The sequence below is a fragment of the Sinohyriopsis cumingii genome, chromosome 2 (assembly GCF_028554795.1).
Source record: "Sinohyriopsis cumingii isolate HCF-2022 chromosome 2, ASM2855479v2, whole genome shotgun sequence".
Lineage (NCBI taxonomy): Eukaryota > Metazoa > Mollusca > Bivalvia > Unionida > Unionidae > Sinohyriopsis > Sinohyriopsis cumingii.
In genome coordinates, this window is record NC_142962.1 from 23681518 (window position 1) to 23700296 (window position 18779).

Below are 18779 nucleotides of genomic sequence, written 5' to 3' on the forward strand. Positions count from 1 at the left end.
ATCAGAGGCTACTGCTCCGTGGTGTTTTACACATTTAGGCATCATGATAGAGGGGATATAGACCATAATTATGTCCTGTTGTACAAATTTTGACATAAATAGGCCATGATCCCTCACTTTGTTTCCCCAAAGGGAATCTTCTGTGGGTTTTGACTTGGTTCAACTTAGCCTAATGACTTCTGTCCATTTGCTTCAGTAGTACCTGTGCAGCAACAGCGATACAATAAAAATCATTTTAGATTCAAATCTACTAATGCATACAGTTTACCAAGATGCAGACTTCTTCTGAAGAACAATGTGACCATTAGAATCCCTCAAACTCTGGCATAATGCGACCATAGAATCCCTAAAACTCTCGCATCATGGCCAATGTGACCATAGAATCCCTCAAACTCTGGCATCATGGCCAATGTGACCATAGAATCCCTCAAACTCTGGCATCATGGCCAATGTGACCATAGAATCCCTCAAACTCTGGTATCATGGCCAATGTGACCATAGAATCCCTCAAACTCTGGCATCATGGCCAATGTGACCATAGAATCCCTCAAACTCTGGCATCATGGCCAATGTGACCATAGAATCCCTCAAACTCTGGCATCATGGCCAATGTGACCATAGAATCCCTCAAACTCTGGTATCATGGCCAATGTGACCATAGAATCCCTCAAACTCTGGCATCATGGCCGATGTGACCATTGAAACCCTTAAACTCTGGCATCATGGCTGAAGTAATTAATTTATTCAGCATAATCTAAGGTTTTGAATGACCTGATATGCCTCACATGATCAGAACAATGTTTTTGACTCTCATGTTCTGGTCTGTTTCTGTCTCAGAAATTTAATATTGTACAGATGAAAACTGAATAAAAACCTCCAAACTGAGCTGATGCCAGCACAACCTCCTCACAAGTGTGGTTTTAGCACTTTGGCTGGATTTGCAAAGATTTTCTCATGGTAAGGAAAAGTAATCCTGTTCTTCTGATCCTTTTTTTGTCATGACTGGTCACATGACTATTATCTGTGCTGTCCTTATGTTAGGAGAGTGATTTATCCTTCCCATAGGAATCCATTCATATTTCCCACAAAAGGTAGAGGTAAAATGTTCATGAATTTCCTCCTCCTTTGGCCTAACATTATTGTGGTCAAGGAATATATTTGATCCAGAAAGTAAGTCCTTTTGTAAATTCTGTTTCTTGGAGAATACTTACCATATCACGATGCCATTAAACTCTCCCACACCTCCTCACAAATGCGAGCATCCTCAATGTATTGCTCAGCTTAAACCAGTCAACACCTGGTTGATGGATGGCCACCTATGTATTGGGAGATTTTGTGTAAGAGTTTGTCTCTATGGTAAAATGTCAGGAATATAAAAATTTAAAATGTTTACTGAAGGGCTGGATTACAGAGGTGGTGTAGTTAATGTCAAACATTAATATGATTGTGGATAAGTATACTTGCTACAAAAATGTTATGGTTATTTATAGAACTCATTTGTGTTTCTGATCAAAATGGAATGTATCATAATTACCATGGCAAAATCTGAGTTTGGGTTCATGTTTAATGTACATGATTGGTGGGTTCGAGTGTAATGTCCACAAAAAGCGAGGCCACTGCACAAGTCACGTGTGTGTAGAGTGTTTTAAGCAATGAAGAACAGCACCCATTTTTGCCTAAGCAGAGGAAAGTAATATGTATTAACATGAAATGATTTGTTAAAGCAGGGGTTGGCAAACTTTTATTTGTAAAGGAGCACATAAATATTTCAGGCTTCGCAGGCCAAGGGTTAAACTAAAGGATGTTTATGTCACTTGACTTATATAAATAACAAGAAAAAAAACAATTTTTCACAAATTTATTTAACAAAATGTAACATAATAATACACAATTGTTTGAAATACAGCTCTACTAATGAGAAGAATGCAGCTGCTTTTTTTGAGATAGCATTTCTCCAAATTGGGGTTCAAAGTTAGTACTCCATATCATCAAAATTGATTGTAAATGTTCATCTGTTAATGCTGACCTGTACTGAGATTTTACGTATTTCAGCTTTAAAAATGTCTTTTCACACAGGTAGGTGCTGCCAAATATAGATATAAATCCCCGAGCATATGATCTTAATTGACCATATTCATCACTTGGAAGACATTTATTGAATTCTGTTAGACTCTTCTCTTGAAATTTGCCTTTTAGCATGTCATCACACTGTAGATTAATCACTTCCAGTCGAAGGTTAGGTGGAAGCTCCTCAATTGTAGTTTCAAATGGATTTTGAAATATGGAAATGCTTACTGCACTTGCTTACTGCACTTGCATCAAGATCTGAAAAATGCTGCTGGAACTGTAGTTTGAGCTCACAAAATATATCCACTGCAAATTTGTGTGGGAATGGAGATTTCACTTCTTTTAATTTTTGACAGCATGGGAAATGCACAAAGCAGCTTGACATGACTTGTGACTCATCAACGTCAGTTGTCATTAAAATGACTTTACCGCAGTACAAATTTCACATATGAGCATTGTTTTGCCTTGTAGTTTAAAATTGAGTGCATTAAGAAATCCTATGATATCTGCAGCAAAAGCTAATTTCCAAAGCCATCCACTGTTTGATAATAGTGACTGAGAGAAGTATTTCTCGTTTAAAAAATTTCAATCTCTCCTCTGAGTTAAAAAATCTCAAACTTTACCACTGCTGAGCCATCAAACTGCTGTATGATAGGGTCAGGATATTCAGCTTCCATTTCTGACAAAAAATCATGGAACTATGGTTAAATCCACGAGAGCGAATGAAGTTCACCATTGACATAACTGGTTCAAGAACACATATATATATTCAAATATTTCCCACAAAGTACCTGCTGGTGAATAATACAATGAATAACCATATGCTTTGAACACCTTGCATTTTCACAAGTCTTGTAAATATTTACAACTAAGCCTTTCCCTTTTCCACACATATTTTTACCACCATGAGTTGTGACACATTTTAGTTGATTACACTTCAAATTGTACTTTGTTAACGTTTTCTCAACTTCCTTGAAAATATTTTTGCCAGTAGTTGTTCCACGCAGACTATTCATAGAAGCTAATTCTTCAGTCACTTCAAACTCAGCACTGACTCCTCTAATAAACAACAGCAACTGAAAAGTATCAGTAACGTCTGTCAGCTCATCAAGAGCCAAGGAAAACCACTCAAAATCATTTGTCTTGTTATTCAATTGGCTAATGATGTTGGTCCCAACTTCCTCAACTCTTCGAGCAACTGTTCTTGACGAAAGGCTGATAGATTTAAATAAATCTGTGTTCTTTGCACACATTTCTTTGTCTACTACAATCAAGCATGATTTAATTAACTCACCTTCAGTAAACAGCTTTCCTTCCTTAAATGAGCTACTCATAAAGTTACTTTAGTTTACAGCCTCATTTTCATTTTTCATTTTCATGAAGAAATTGCGTTGTGATGAAATATTCAGTTTTAAAGTTTCCAATTTTTCTGATCGTTGCTTTCCTGTGAGATGAGAATATTGTTTTGAGTGCTTTGACACATAATGACACCGAATATCGTACTCTTTTTGTACAGCTATAGTGTCATTGCACAGAAAACAGTGCTTTGTCATCTAATTCTGTAACAAAATAATCCACACTCCATTCTGCCTTAAAAACATGACATTCGAAGTCCACTTTTCTCTTCTTTTCTGGTTTTGAAAGTGACCTGATGGATATGCACGGGTAAGAAAACAAGAACAAAACGTCACAGAACAGCAAACACAGGGCACTGGAAAACGCTGCTGAATTATAACTGCACAGTGTCACAACATCATGGCAGAGGCCGCCACCAATCAGCATGTAAATGCGAAGCTACAGTAGCACCCGATATGGCCTTTCTCGCACCTCCTCAGTCACAATGTCACAAAACTCTGCAGTCAGCCGTTTGTTATAGCACGTACTTTTAAAGAATTTGAAAATCTAAAATCCATTCTTAGCTTGTGGGCCATATAAAAAGAGGCAACGGGCTGGATTTGGCCTCCAGGCCATAGTTTGCTGACCTCTGTGTTAAAGCAACAAATGAATTTCATTTTTCAAAATATTTCAGTTGTTAAAATTCTGGATTTAGAATTTAAAAGTTAATCTTGTACATGGACAGTAAAACTTGTGTTGAGGCCACTCCTGATAAAAAAAATACTCAAGACAAGCAATCTGTCAAAAAAGATTTCAGGCAGGAGGGCCTGTTTTCAAGCCCAAAATTCCACTGGGTTTAAGAAGGAAAAATACCCATAATTCATGTATATATATTTTATTCTTTATCAGTTTATTCATAGTTTTGTTTAAATATTGCAATCATTCAAACTCAAAGAATTTTCATATGCAATAAAAATACATAAATCATAAACATTATAACTTATAATTGATGCTCACAAGCAGCTTTTAAGCACAAAGTTAACTACAGTAACTCTTATCCTGTCCATAAAACTGTCCAGTTACCTTTACTCAGTAAATGTATTTACAACCAAACATCTTAAATAATAAATGGATAAACACAATAAACAAATGGATGTTTCCCAAAGTAAAAATGGCCAGTGATCTCTGTGGCACTTTGGTATTTTATGTCCGGTTTTAACAGCAGTAATATCAATAAAGCAACCTTTATAATAACCACAGAACCAATCAGGCAATGCATATAAGTTATGAAGATTTCAAGACAAAGGCAGCATTCACTCCAGTCATTATGTATTATAATTCCAAAGACAAACAGGAACTGACATGCATAAGTGAAAGCAAGGTCAGATCTTGCGCTCTGATGTTATCGACATTGTGTGGGTATTTACAACAGATAAGCATACAATATAAACATTTCAAATATATACATATATATGTCTGAACTATGTGTATCCACGATAGCTTCCTTTAAAGATGGTTAATCATAATAGGGATTTAGGTGTCTACAGCACTACAGTGGTGATTTGTGACATGTACTTAAGTCTGGTTTACAGCCTGTTGCATACTCTTCCTTGTTCGTCAAAGGAAACTTGTAACCAGACTAAACTTTCCCCCTTTTTGTGCATCTTGGTTCAGAACAATCTGCATTCCACTGTAGACTTGACTGTGATTGTGATTACATAAGTTTAAAAAATGATAAGAAATGTTTAGATATGGTTTTGCTATGTCATTGTTTATAACAGTTTTTGAAGCATATTGTGCCTTAAAGTCACTGCCATTGGTTGTTTTTTGTAGGTGGACACTAAAGCTAGTGCATTTATATTGTAAAATTTGTCCATGTACAATGTTTTTTTTATACTGTAAAATTTATCCAAGCACAATGTGTTTGGTCATAAAATTCAGAAGGTCACAACATAGCAAAGGGTGCTCAAATTTCATTTTACTGTACTAAACAAAGAGGTCTTGATTATTTACATAAACCTGACAATGACAATGTGATACTAACAAACTGCATTGATACTCACAAGGCCTTATACAAGAAAGAAATAACTACACTGCCACTCACAAAGCCTTATACTGGAATGAAATACTATATTATAAACTGCATTGACATTCACAAGGCCTTATACAAGAAAGAAATAACTACACTGCCACTCACAAAGCCTTTTACAAGAAAGAAATATTATAAATTGAATGGACACTCATGAGGCCTTATACAAGAAAGAAATATAAACTGAATTGACACTCACAAGGCCTTATACAAGAAAGACTATCATAAACTGAATAACACTCACAAGGCCTTAAACAAGAGAGACTATCATAAATTGAGTGATGCTCACAAAGCCTTATACAAGAATGATAAGTATTCAGACTGTACATATTATCTTTTACAATCAACTCAAATAATCATCTAGTGCTATATGAAAATGATAAAGAAGACAAACTGTGCTTTGACCAGGATCTGCTTGTGCTTACAATCATAACAGATCAGGCCAAACTTTCATAAAACATCTTAGTCTATTTTGTCCTTGTATGTCATTTGAAACGAAAGTTCCTCAAAGAGATTGGTACACTGGGCCAAAAGGAATTTAAGTCCATTTCTTCCCTACTATTAACTCTTTTTTAGTAAATGTTCAAACCAACTCAGAATATCTTGTGTAAACCCCAACACATCATATCCTGTAAAAAAATATTTTCTTATCTGTTTTGAATTTACATGTTAGGATTGATACAGTAACACAATCTTTGTCATAGCCTTTGGCCTTAAAAATTCTGAAAGTGATCTTACTGCAGATAATATCAAGAAATACCCATATTCCAAGTCTGGTTTAATCTATTATTAATATTTGTTTTAGGAAATGTTACTTATCTGGCATAATTTAAAGTATTCTTTAGATAGACCACAAAACTTAGTTGGATAAAAATCCATTCATACCTGTGCATGTTATGATGTACATGAGCCAAAAAATTCCAAGCCCAGACCTTTTATCTGTAAATCAGTCTTAGAGTGCTGTGATCCTTTTTCATTTATGTATGTACTATTCACTGTGTTCAGAACCCGAGTGAAGTTCAGACCTATGACTTGACCTGAAGGTCAAGCTGGTATAGTTTTTAAACATATTCACAACAGCAAGACCAATTACACGTTACAGTAGGTGTTTTAGTCCCATGTCATTTTCATCCAAGACCAATTACATATTACAGAAGTGTTTTAGTCCCATGTCATTTTCATCCAAGACCAATTACATATTACAGTAGGTGTTTTAGTCCCATGTCATTTTCATCCAAGACCAATTACACATTACAGTAGGTGTTTTAGTCCCATGTCATTTTCATCCAAGACTAATTACACATTACAGTAGGTGTTTTAGTCCCATGTCATTTTCATCCAAGACCAATTACACATTACAGTAGGTGTTTTAGTCCCATGTCATTTTCATCCAAGACCAATTACACATTACAGAGGTGTTTTAGTCCCATGTCATTTTCATCCAAGACCAATTACACATTACACTAGGTGTTTTAGTCCCATGTCATTTTCATCCAAGACTAATTACACATTACAGAGGTGTTTTAGTCCCATGTCATTTTCATCCAAGACCAATTACATATTACAGAGGTGTTTTAGTCCCATGTCATTTTCATCCAAGACCAATTACACATTACAGAGGTGTTTTAGTCCCATGTCATTTTCATCCAAGACCAATTACATATTACAGTAGGTGTTTTAGTCCCATGTCATTTTCATCCAAGACCAATGACACATTACAGTAGGTGTTTTAGTCCCATGTCATTTTCATCCAAGACTAATTACACATTAGAGGTGTTTTAGTCTCATGTCATTTTCATCCAAGACCAATTACATATTACAGAGGTGTTTTAGTCCCATGTCATTTTCATCCAAGACCAATTACACATTACAGAGGTGTTTTAGTCCCATGTCATTTTCATCCAAGACCAATGACACATTACAGTAGGTGTTTTAGTCCCATGTCATTTTCATCCAAGACCAATGACACATTACAGTAGGTGTTTTAGTCCCATGTCATTTTCATCCAAGACCAATGACACATTACAGTAGGTGTTTTAGTCCCATGTCATTTTCATCCAAGACCAATGACACATTACAGTAGGTGTTTTAGTCCCATGTCATTTTCATCCAAGACCAATGACACATTACAGTAGGTGTTTTAGTCCCATGTCATTTTCATCCAAGACCAATGACACATTACAGTAGGTGTTTTAGTCCCATGTCATTTTCATCCAAGACTAATTACACATTACAGCAGCAGGTGTTTTAGTGAAAGTCCCATGTCAGGACAAGCATTCTTTCAAGTATTTTAGATGGTTGCCAATATGGTTACCACATTATAGGTCAGACTGGAAAGATTTTCATTCAGGACCTGCTACATATTGTTTCAGTGTTCCTTTGAAAAGCACATGTTGACATCCATCTGTTCAGGACAAAAAGCCATACAAATATTTTCAAGATGTCCACCATGGCAGTCATTTTTGAGGTAAGATCATCATAAATTGAATAATGTACATATGGCAAATATTGGATGTAAAATTGGCACTTTTTTATATTAAATACCATCAACAAGTCATTAAAAGTCTTGTAGTGAAAACCAAATCTGTATAATAAGCTGTTCAAGGGGAGGGGCAATGACGAGATTGTAAAGATGGCAATGATGTTGGTTATGTTGCATGTCGGATCATCACCATCTTCATATAATATCTACAAGTCATAAGAAGTCTTTAAGTGAAAACCTCATGTAAATGTGACCATTTATTCAAGTAGAATAGTGATAACAATATTTTCATGGTGTCCATGTTTTATGCAGACTCATTTCACTGAGGACCAACTACATCCCATAAAAAAGTGTTTTAGTGAAAATGCATGACCATCTATCTGTTCACAAGGAAAAGCAAGATTTTTAAGATGGGCTTGGTCATATTGGATGGTCAAGATGGGCATGGTCATATTGGATGGTCAAGGGTTATCAGGTTCATTTAGGATGAAGCTGTATGTCAAGTTTCATGGCTTAAGTTGCTATAGCAAACTTGAGCTAATGGAGAGACAGATGGCCACTGGATGGACAAAGGATTACACGTCATTACAAAAACTCGTCTAGTTTTTTATCATTTGAACTGAAAATTCAGACATAAATAGAGTTAAATATTTTGACTAACTTGAACTAGCATGATACAAAACATCTGTGATTTGATAATTATGTTGTAAAATCCAATAATCTGAGCCGAGTTCAGTTGGAAATACTGTATGGTTGGGCCAAATTTTTACAAAATGTCTCAACTATGAGTGCACTATTATTTCTAATTTTCAGCAATTCCAAGAAATGGCAAATCATTTTCATGTGATGTTTCCAAGAAGTAGTATGCAAACTTTATTTCCTTTCACTGAAATAGAAGGGCAAAATCTGTAATTTTATACAAACTCAAAATTTAAATGTTTTATGAAAGTATGGCCAAGCTTTCTGCTTTCTGAATAAAGTAGTCAGTCTCCAAAAGGAAAAAACTAATTGTCACTTTCATTCTTCTGATCTTTGCCATTTCCATTTGCCAAGAAAATTGAGTCTCATCTTCAGTATTGATATGTATATTAGCCAAGCAATAAGGTTGTTGCTGTTATTGCTGTGGAGTTAACACCATTTTTCAGCAAATGACAGGCTATACATTGTTGCCATTAAAACCTGTGGAGGAAGAACCACCAACTTGCGGGAAGCTACTGGCATGTACCCACATTGGCCGAGCCTGAGACTCAAACCCATGCAGAGAGAGATAAGATGGCAGTGATCTGCAACCCAAAGACCCCTAAGCAATAAGGTGATGTATAAATTATTGGGAAAGGGAAATGAACTAATTACACTTTCTCCAGAGGACGACAAACCAGTCTCCAATCATTTTTGGGTTTTAAAAAAACACAAAAAATCATATAACATATTCATTTCTTTTTAGCTCTGAATAACGAAGAAAAAATGGAACATCTCACATTCATTATTTGAAAGGTAATAAACTCCACAACTTTAATAATTTGTTTTTCTCGTTCTTGTTCCTGGCAGAATTTCTATCACAGAAATTTTTTTCTCCTAAAGTAAAATAGTAATAAATAGTTTGGGACTTTAAATGGCATATAACAGATTGTTATGGGACACAATGGTTTGTGACAAAACATGGTGGACTGGACATGGGTAATACTCTATGCCCCTTCCATTAATATGGTGAGAGCAACAACAACAAAAATGGTCCTTATGGAACAAAGCCAGATTAATGTGGCAAATAAATGTATCGCATATTCATCACACACTGTATCCAACTAAAACTTTTCCACACCAATAGCAACTGCATTTATAAAACTTGTGAACATCTGGATTTACAGACAGAGCAAGATGTTGTTACATCAGATCACAGTAGTCTAAAGATTACTAAAGAAAATGCTGATTGGATGAGTCAACTGTATAACAAAGTGTTGACTCGTAAACATGATACCCTTCACCAAGTGGAGCACATTTAGAGTAACCAATAATATACAGACTGGTAAGGAGGATTGACTATGAGACAGTGGGAGATGAAAACTTTACAAAGTGATACACCATGAAAGCTGTCCCAGTCTGGCTTTGACATGATTAAAATCTATTTGCCACTAGTTACGAGTCTGAGGTAATAGCTGAGCCACGATGTGGAGGAGGAAATACTACTACAATAAACAAGTCTTGAAGATGTGTCAATATACACAGGGTCAAACGAGGTTTCATTGTGCGATTTAATAGGTTTAGAGATTTTATAAACAATATAAAAAAGGGCTGAATATATAAATGTCACTCAAACAAAAGTTAGATCACATTAACCTAGTTTTAATATGGATGAGTTAATCCCATTAATATGTATATAAATATAAGTTTGCATAAGTGTAGGTGAAATAAGGTCAAGTGGTTGTGTGGATTTAATGCCATTTTTGACCACAAACTCATTATGAATGGCTATATCACAGAGCTCCATGGTATCTTTCTCATCAGCACTTGAACTCATAGCTTTGGAAAAGAGTCATAATATATAAACAAAATTGGTGGATAAAGAACCTGAGAAGAACCATAGACCCAAAGAAAGCTACTAGCAAACTTTCTCACATACCCACACTGGCCAAGCCAAGACTTGAACCCACACAGACAGAGGTGAAATGTGAGTGATCTGTAAAAATGACCCCTCTAGTCTGTACCTCCTCAGGCCCCCAAATAAGGTCAACGAATATGAGGATTTAACAAATGAACAGCAGAAAATACCAAAATTACCAAGCATGAAATCAAGACAGTGACCAGGTTTTGGTATAAAAAAAGTTGCTATTGTTGAAGTGTAACAAACAAAAAAACCAAATTTCAGAAGTGCTGGTGAAAAGGTTCTGAGATACAGAGTATGTAACAAATAAGCAGATACAAATAATGTCACACAAGCATGAAATTTAGGTCACAGTGGCCTGTTTAGGTATGGTTGAGTTACTCTATCTCAAATGCATTCACATACCAATTTTCCAAACGTGTAGGTGAAATATAGTCTGAGATTCTGAGGGCATAGCAAATAAATGTATGAATGGAGTAACATGAATGATCTGTCAAAAAACTATATTTACTCTCAACCTGGTGAGGGGATAATAAGGAAACAAAAGAATTTTGGAAACTACTGCTATTTTCATCACAATTCTATCTTGGGAAATAGTCCATTGTCATCGGCTTGGTCTAAAAGTTCACAGAATATTGGAGACTCCACCTGAAATTAAACAGGAAATTGTATCCAGACAACAGCTTCAAAAACAGAGAATTACCACACAATCTGGGTATGCATTCTTTATTGTTATTTATGACAAGCACGGTATTCTATTATAGCACTTTTCATACAACATCTAACAACAGTTTATGCTCACTAAAAAGTTGAATTAAACTGCAGAGATCCTGATCTGCTATATCATAATGTGCCTGCAGATTAGGGTTAATGTTGTTTGTTCTATTGATTACTCCTAACAAACTGCACAGAACCAGATCTGCTGGCCCATAATGTGCTGACTGCAGTTTGCAGTTGGACTCATTAGTGAGTATAAATGGTACATACACTTGTAGCACATTTCATACAGCTTATCAAACTATATACACTTGTAACACATTTCATACAGCTTATCAAACTATATACACTTGTAGCACATTTCATACAGCTTATCAAACTATATACACTTGTAGCACATTTCATACAGCTTATCAAACTATATACACTTGTAGCACATTTCATACAGCTTATCAAACTATACACACTTGTAGCACATTTCATACAGCTTATCAAACTATATACACTTGTAGCACATTTCATACAGCTTATCAAACTATATACACTTGTAGCACATTTCATACAGCTTATCAAACTATATACACTTGTAGCACATTTCATACAGCTTATCAAACTATATACACCTCTAGCACATTTCATACAGCTTATCAAACTATATACACTTGTAGCACATTTCATACAGCTTATCAAACTATACACACTTGTAGCACATTTCATACAGCTTATCAAACTATATACACTTGTAGCACATTTCATACAGCTTATCAAACTATATACACTTGTAGCACATTTCATACAGCTTATCAAACTATATACACTTGTAGCACATTTCATACAGCTTATCAAACTATATACACTTGTAGCACATTTCATACAGCGTATCAAACTATATACACCTCTAGCACATTTCATACAGCTTATCAAACTATACACACTTGTAGCACATTTCATACAGCTTAAGTGTCTACATTAAACTATATATACACTTATAGCATATACGATTTTGTATTTAGCAAGTTTCCTTAATTTAAACAACATACAATGGTCATCCACATGTACAGCAATCCCTTATGATTTGAATGTTACTGGATAGGGTGATTTCTTTTTCAGAACAACCTTAAGTAGAAATAATAGAAAAATACTGATATATTATGTAACCTTTCGTTACTTTATTTTTGGCCAGTATTTCACAACAAAATAATATGCTTTTTTAATATGATAACATGTAGATCTCAAAACTTACCCCTAAAACATACTCGCAAGACTTGGGTTCAATTAAATAAATAGACACGGCATGAGGGTGCTGTGAGCCACTTAAACATCTGCAAAATAAACAAAAATCAATGAGGCAAGAACAAATACGTCAATCCCGTCTAACCAATAATAAAAAGAGTTGTGTTTGTTAATTAATGTGCTTCGCTGTAGACCGAAAAGTTTTACTCCAACATATTCAAAAAAGTATACAAAATTGTGATAAAGGCATACAAATCTAACAATGTTGAAACCATTAACTTAAGAAATGACTGACATGACATTACTTTGGACACAGTACCTAAAGATTGCAGTGTAAAAAATATAACAAAAGAGAGACAAACAAAAAAAGTTCCATAGAACTTTATCTCAAAGAACACTGTAATTCATTTATATTACTTCCAAACACCTTTTAATATTAATGACAACAATACTGTCAAAAGCTGTTCCAACCAATACTTCTGGAAAAGTGATACCTTCATGCCACCACTGACTGACACAGATAAGTCAAATTGACATTTTTATCTCTCTACTGTCTCACACAGTTGGTAACTGATACCTTTAACTGACACAAGTAAGACAAAGTAATACATGAATATCTCCAATGACTTAAAAAAGACAAAGTGATACCTTCATCACCACTGACCAACACAGTTTAGACAATGTCATACCTTCTTGCCACTGACCAACATAGTTTAAGACAAAACAGTACTTACTTTAATTTGACTTCCACAAATCTGTGAGTTCCAGTTAAATCACAAACATCTCCAGAAGAGTAGTGCAAAGATATACTTCTGAAAAGAAAAATATTAATATGATTTGTTTTCTTGAACTGAAGTTGATTAGTTTGTTTGGTGGTCTTTGACAGGCCGTAAGAAATGATTTTCTTCTCATTTATATTTTCAAGATTATTGTGAATGAGCTCTTTTGTGGGTTAACCTTGTATGAACTCCTAAATAATTTTTTCAGGAATTTTTAAGGTACGGTTTAAATTCTTGACCAATATTACAATTGTTAAAAGATGAGCCCTTTAGATGCCTTATCGCAAGTGTTGCTCAGTAGATTTAACATCTTAAAGGCATCATGGGATTGACTGCTCCTAGGTTGATCTATCATCTTAAAGGCATCATGGGATTGACTGCTCCAAGGTTGACCTATCATCTTAAAGACATCATGGGATTGGTTGCTCCGAGAATAATATATCATCTTAACACATTAACCCCTGGAGCTTTTTATCATTTTTGCCTGAAAATCGAGTAGGAAACACATTTTGAAAGCTATTTCTGAATAGACTCAAAAACACCAAATCCCTGGTCATCTTTCACTAACATACTGCCAAATTGTGTTATAAACATCGTTTTTCATTGGCTATTTGACTCGCGCATGGGCAGAAGGGTAAAAGTTGGATTTTTTATTATTATTTTTTTGCTAAACGGAGCCATTATTTTTGTACGGAGACCACTTTTTATTCCAAATGCCCATCTTATCCTACTTTTTGCAAAGGCTCATTTGTCTGTTTGCAGTTCATACAGGTTTGCTTTAGATCTGAGACCAAGAAGTCTAAAATCTGGACACAAAATCGAATTCCAACCACGGGCGAATTTTGGGTAAAACAAAGTTGGGTCCATAAAATGAGTTTTTTTTATCTGTATTTTGTAGTGCAACTAGATATTCCAGATTATTTGGTATCATTGTAGAGCTACATCTGTCTATCTTTTTATAATACCACCCACTTTAGTGTATCATGCATGACCATGACGCTACAGAGCTCGGCTACTACCTCCTGCCCTGTCAAGTCATCGCTAGGGGTCAATGAGTTAAAGACATCATGGGATTGACTGCTCCAAGGCAGATCTATTATGATATGCACAGGACTGTTGTGCTGGCCCTACGCATTTCAATGATTTACCTACATTAAGCACATGGTTACTACACCACTCCCTCGATAACTCGTGCACATCGGGGTCCAGAAACATCGACTGCACTATAAGTGAGGCGCGAGTTATCGAGGGACCTATAAAATAAGCCCAAAACTAATAAAGTGATTGACGACATAACGGAAAAATAAGGGGGGGGGTAGGCAGATTATCCTGTTGAATACTCACTTTATAATCGTTCTGAGATTAACTGTGAATAAATATCTCTTCATAATGGTGTACTTTATTATTTCCTCATAGGACAACATTAATTTCAGGATAAATTACTCTTTCCGGGGATCTCCCGGATTCTTCCTCCACCATTAATACTGGCCGCCATGTATAGCCTATCGTGTGCTAGAAAATGGCATTAAACTCTACAACAACAGGATAAATTACAGTATATTGAGGCGATCATCGAAAACATTATTCCACGTGGTTTCCATTCGCTTAACATGTGTACCACTTCACACATTGTGTACTACGTCACTAATTTTTATGTTGAATTGGATACATTCTAGTTTTATTGTTTGATCCAAATTAGACTTTTTTTTATCTACAAAAGATCGACTCTTTTCAAGAAACAGTGTCGATCGAACGATAGATAGATAGATTTGAATGCGATAGAAGTAAAATGGAAAACAAAAAAAACAAGGGTTAATCAGTACTAACATATTTAATTGGTCTACAAATTTAAAACAACATAAATTAGAACAAGTTAATGCTTGCCGTTTGTGCCACGCTTGACAAATATCAATTCACTTTTTGAAAAAATCAGTTAATTTTTTGTGTGTGTGGTACTCCTTGGCTTCTCTGCCGCCAAGCAAAATCCGTCAGATTTCTCAACTGCATGAGCTTTACGCAGTCAACACTTTGGGTCTCCAGCCACCTTATGGCAATATCAAAATATTTGATTGCTTCCTGTGCAGAGGGGTGGGGGTGCAACATCTGTGTCTGCATCACTTTCAACACTTGTATTACTCGTGTTAGAATCGTCTTCTGCTGCAAATTTGTTCGTTATAGAATTAATTATAGTTTCATCTGACATGTATTCGGCTGTGGGGCAATCATTGTCAGCACTAATCTACTCCTCCATATCATCAAGAGAAACGCCCATCTCAGGACCATGAGTCTGTATGAATTTCTCCCAAACAGCCTAGGCATTAATGACATCAGTTTCACTGAAACATTCGAAGTCACTATCATCGTCGTTGTCTCTGTTACTGTTTTGCTTTACGTCAAAGGCAGCTCCAAGACCCTTAATCCAGCACCCGAGGTTTTTTGTAATCGATTTTTTTTTTTAATGCAACAAACACTTCCCCAAGTTGTTGATCAAAACAAAGCCAGCATGTACATGTAATTAGGTTCTCACAGAAGTACTCATGGGTTTCAATGTGACGGTCGATTGACTTCTTTTCATGTTTTCAATGAACAGAATATGTTGTGATTATAATGTTTACACTGAAACGGAATTAAAGGATTAGAACGTGACTTTCACACAGGAAGACGTTTAATTGGTGTTTATTTCATTCTCTGTTGCCACCTGTTAGCATTTAACAGAAGTTTTCATTGATCGCTATTTCACCAGACTGTTTATTTACAGTATACTGACAACTATTTATCATAAAAACTTACATAATATATGATATCTTTAAACAGAGGTCTCGCTAGGATTTTAAAACTGGGTCTTTCTGCCTCTGAAGTCAATCACTAAATATCAGTACATTTTCTCACTCGGCCGCTAGTCAAAGCCTTTGAATTAGCCGCCTAGCTGTTGCATCATGTTCTTTTTATTTTTTTTTAATGTACTCTTATAAAATGGCAACAGTACATCAATGAGTCTTTCAGTCACTGAATTCTGTCATTGTAAATATCAGCACAGTTAACTGATCAACACATTTTCCCACAAAGCAGGTGGCTGAAACAGGACCGGCAAATCTTTGAATTTTCCCGCGCACCTATTACATGCGTACGGAGGACTCCCGCCTCAGTGATTTTCTGCATCCCAGATCAAAAATTGGCGTCCAAATACGCGTAATTAAGCGTTTTCAAGATCTCTGAAATTAATTCTTCTTTAGAACTTGCAAATTTCAAAATATGGATTATATTTTTACGGGCATTAATCACCATTTTCGATGATAAAACTTGCAATGTATCAAGGTTTAATTTATCAATTCTTATCGTAATTTTTTCATGTTCAGCATATTTTAAACATATCTTAAATACATTTTCTCTGGAAAAAATCGGGAGCCAAGACAGACACCGCATTATAAGCGGGATCGCGAGTTATCCGGGCGCGAGTTATCAGGGGAGCGGTGTATTATTAGAATGGGTAATTCCTGCAACTGACTGTTCCTTATGTAATGATAGCCAGTTGTAATAGATGTATTTAAAATGGTAGCAAAATAAATATGTAACTTGAAACTTAAAAAACTGAATTATGAATATGCTAGTGTATATACTTGTCATTCAACTCCAAACAAAGCATAACAGTTTTAGATTTGTCTTGTTGTTTTCCAAATATTCAAACTATATGGCCGATCAAAATGCATCAGGATATAGTTATTGTTAAGTATACCACTATATTATGGAAGTGAAATGGAGGTGTTTATTGCATATATAGCTAATAAATCAAATTTTGTTATGCAAATGGAAATTAATTATTCAGAAACAAATGTGGGGATTTTAAAAAAAAGAGATTAAATACATACAGCTGAAATCAGCCTAATCTTGACCTCAAATAGCAGCAGCAACCTTTTCTTTTTGCATAAGAGGGAAGACATTTATTTTTCCTGTCAGGAAACCTTTAGCTTTTTAAGCTGCAAGTGGTTACAATCTACACCCCTTCTGATCAAATTGTATTAGAACGCTTTTTTCACTATTTTGGATGATGCCAAGCTTGCACAAGAATACTGAACTAAAAGTAAATATGTCAAAAATGATTTTAATGGAACGTCAGTTTTTCTGATATCTGTGAAAGCTTTCTAAATTCCAAACTCTGTCTTTATTTTTCACCAGTTTCAAACAAATAATTGGAAATAATGAACTGAAAATTATATCCCATGAATTATTTTCCTCTTAAATAATTAATTATCAGCTAAATTATGGTTTTAATAGACAGATTATATGGATGAACTAAATGTGAACAAAGAGGTTCTATGAATAAATTTTTGCATCCATCTCCTAAAAGTGATATATAGGAAAAGATTATGGATGTAATTTGACCAGAATTTTACCTTTGCTATTGTTGCTACCTTGTGTTAGTGCAATTTAACAGTAAAAACATCAGTCATACTACTATCTTAACTTATCCAGACAAAGTAAGTGTACAAAGGACTTCAAAAGTTGCTCCCTGTATCAGGCTGTTATTTAAAGGTGACTGGTTACACATGAGTTTGGATAGTCCATTCATTTACTGCATATGATGTTTTGGCCCTATAGTTCAATTTCCAAAATTAAGTTGTATGCTTTAGGTACACACCAAGATAAGTTTAGTCAATATTTGGTATTGTCAATATTTAGTGTTGCCTTAGAGAGAAAATCCTTAGAGAGAAAATGAAGTTAAAATATTAATCAAAGTTTTACATGTATTTAACTTTATTCTAAATAAATTTATGGAATGTAAACATTTTTGTACTTCAGGTATTGCCTTGCTTGGTTCACCCAAGCCAAAAGAAAGATGGTCCAATTAAGGTTTTATTCCGTCAACTATATTTTTCATCAGCATATAAAAAATGATAAAATATACTGTCATAAATTAACTTTTATATGAAAGGTATGTTAGGTATTAACATTTTTAAATACAATAAAAAGTTCACTTATCTTTTCTATATGAAGATGAATCAAAAGTTCCAAATATTTCATTTTCTGCCTGTTGCATCAGCAACTACAGCATTTCTGCTTTAAAAAGGCATAATTAAATTGCATAAATTGCATAAAGATGAATAAAAGTTCCAAATATTGTGTATTCTGCCTGTTGCCTCAGCAACTAAAGCACTTCTGCTTTAAAAATGCATATTTAAATTGCATAAATTATACATTGATGATTTTGCGATGTAATACCTTCTTGGAATCACATGAATGCCCTATATATTTACTGTGTATATATATTTACTGTGTATGCTTTTTTTTAAAAAAAAATTTAAAGTTGTATTTTTGGGTTGAATAGTCTAAAACATCCATTACAGTCTTCTGTTCTTTGCTTACACAATATCACCATAATTAATTAAGAACAAAGAAAATATTTATCGACTACATATAAAAACTTAAAAAGTAAAATTATGCCTTTGATAAAATTATTTTCATTGGATTTATCTTCAAGCA

At 34.8% G+C, this 18779-nt stretch overlaps 1 protein-coding gene across 2 annotated transcripts in view; it reads right to left on the reverse strand.

Annotated features, from left to right (window-relative positions):
* Positions 1-4281: 4281 nt before the first annotated feature.
* The window catches only part of LOC149804473 (endoplasmic reticulum lectin 1-like), a 54957-nt gene continuing 40459 nt past the window's right edge, over positions 4282-18779 (reverse strand). For both annotated transcript variants that reach the window (XM_089940688.1, XM_089940687.1), the window contains exons 12-14: positions 13257-13334; positions 12533-12611; positions 4282-11220 (exon numbers count right to left, since the gene is read on the reverse strand). In XM_089940688.1, coding sequence (XP_089796814.1) covers positions 11146-11220; positions 12533-12611; positions 13257-13334 — 232 coding nt within the window. In that variant the 3' untranslated portion in view covers positions 4282-11145. The remainder of the gene's footprint in view (positions 11221-12532; positions 12612-13256; positions 13335-18779) is intronic.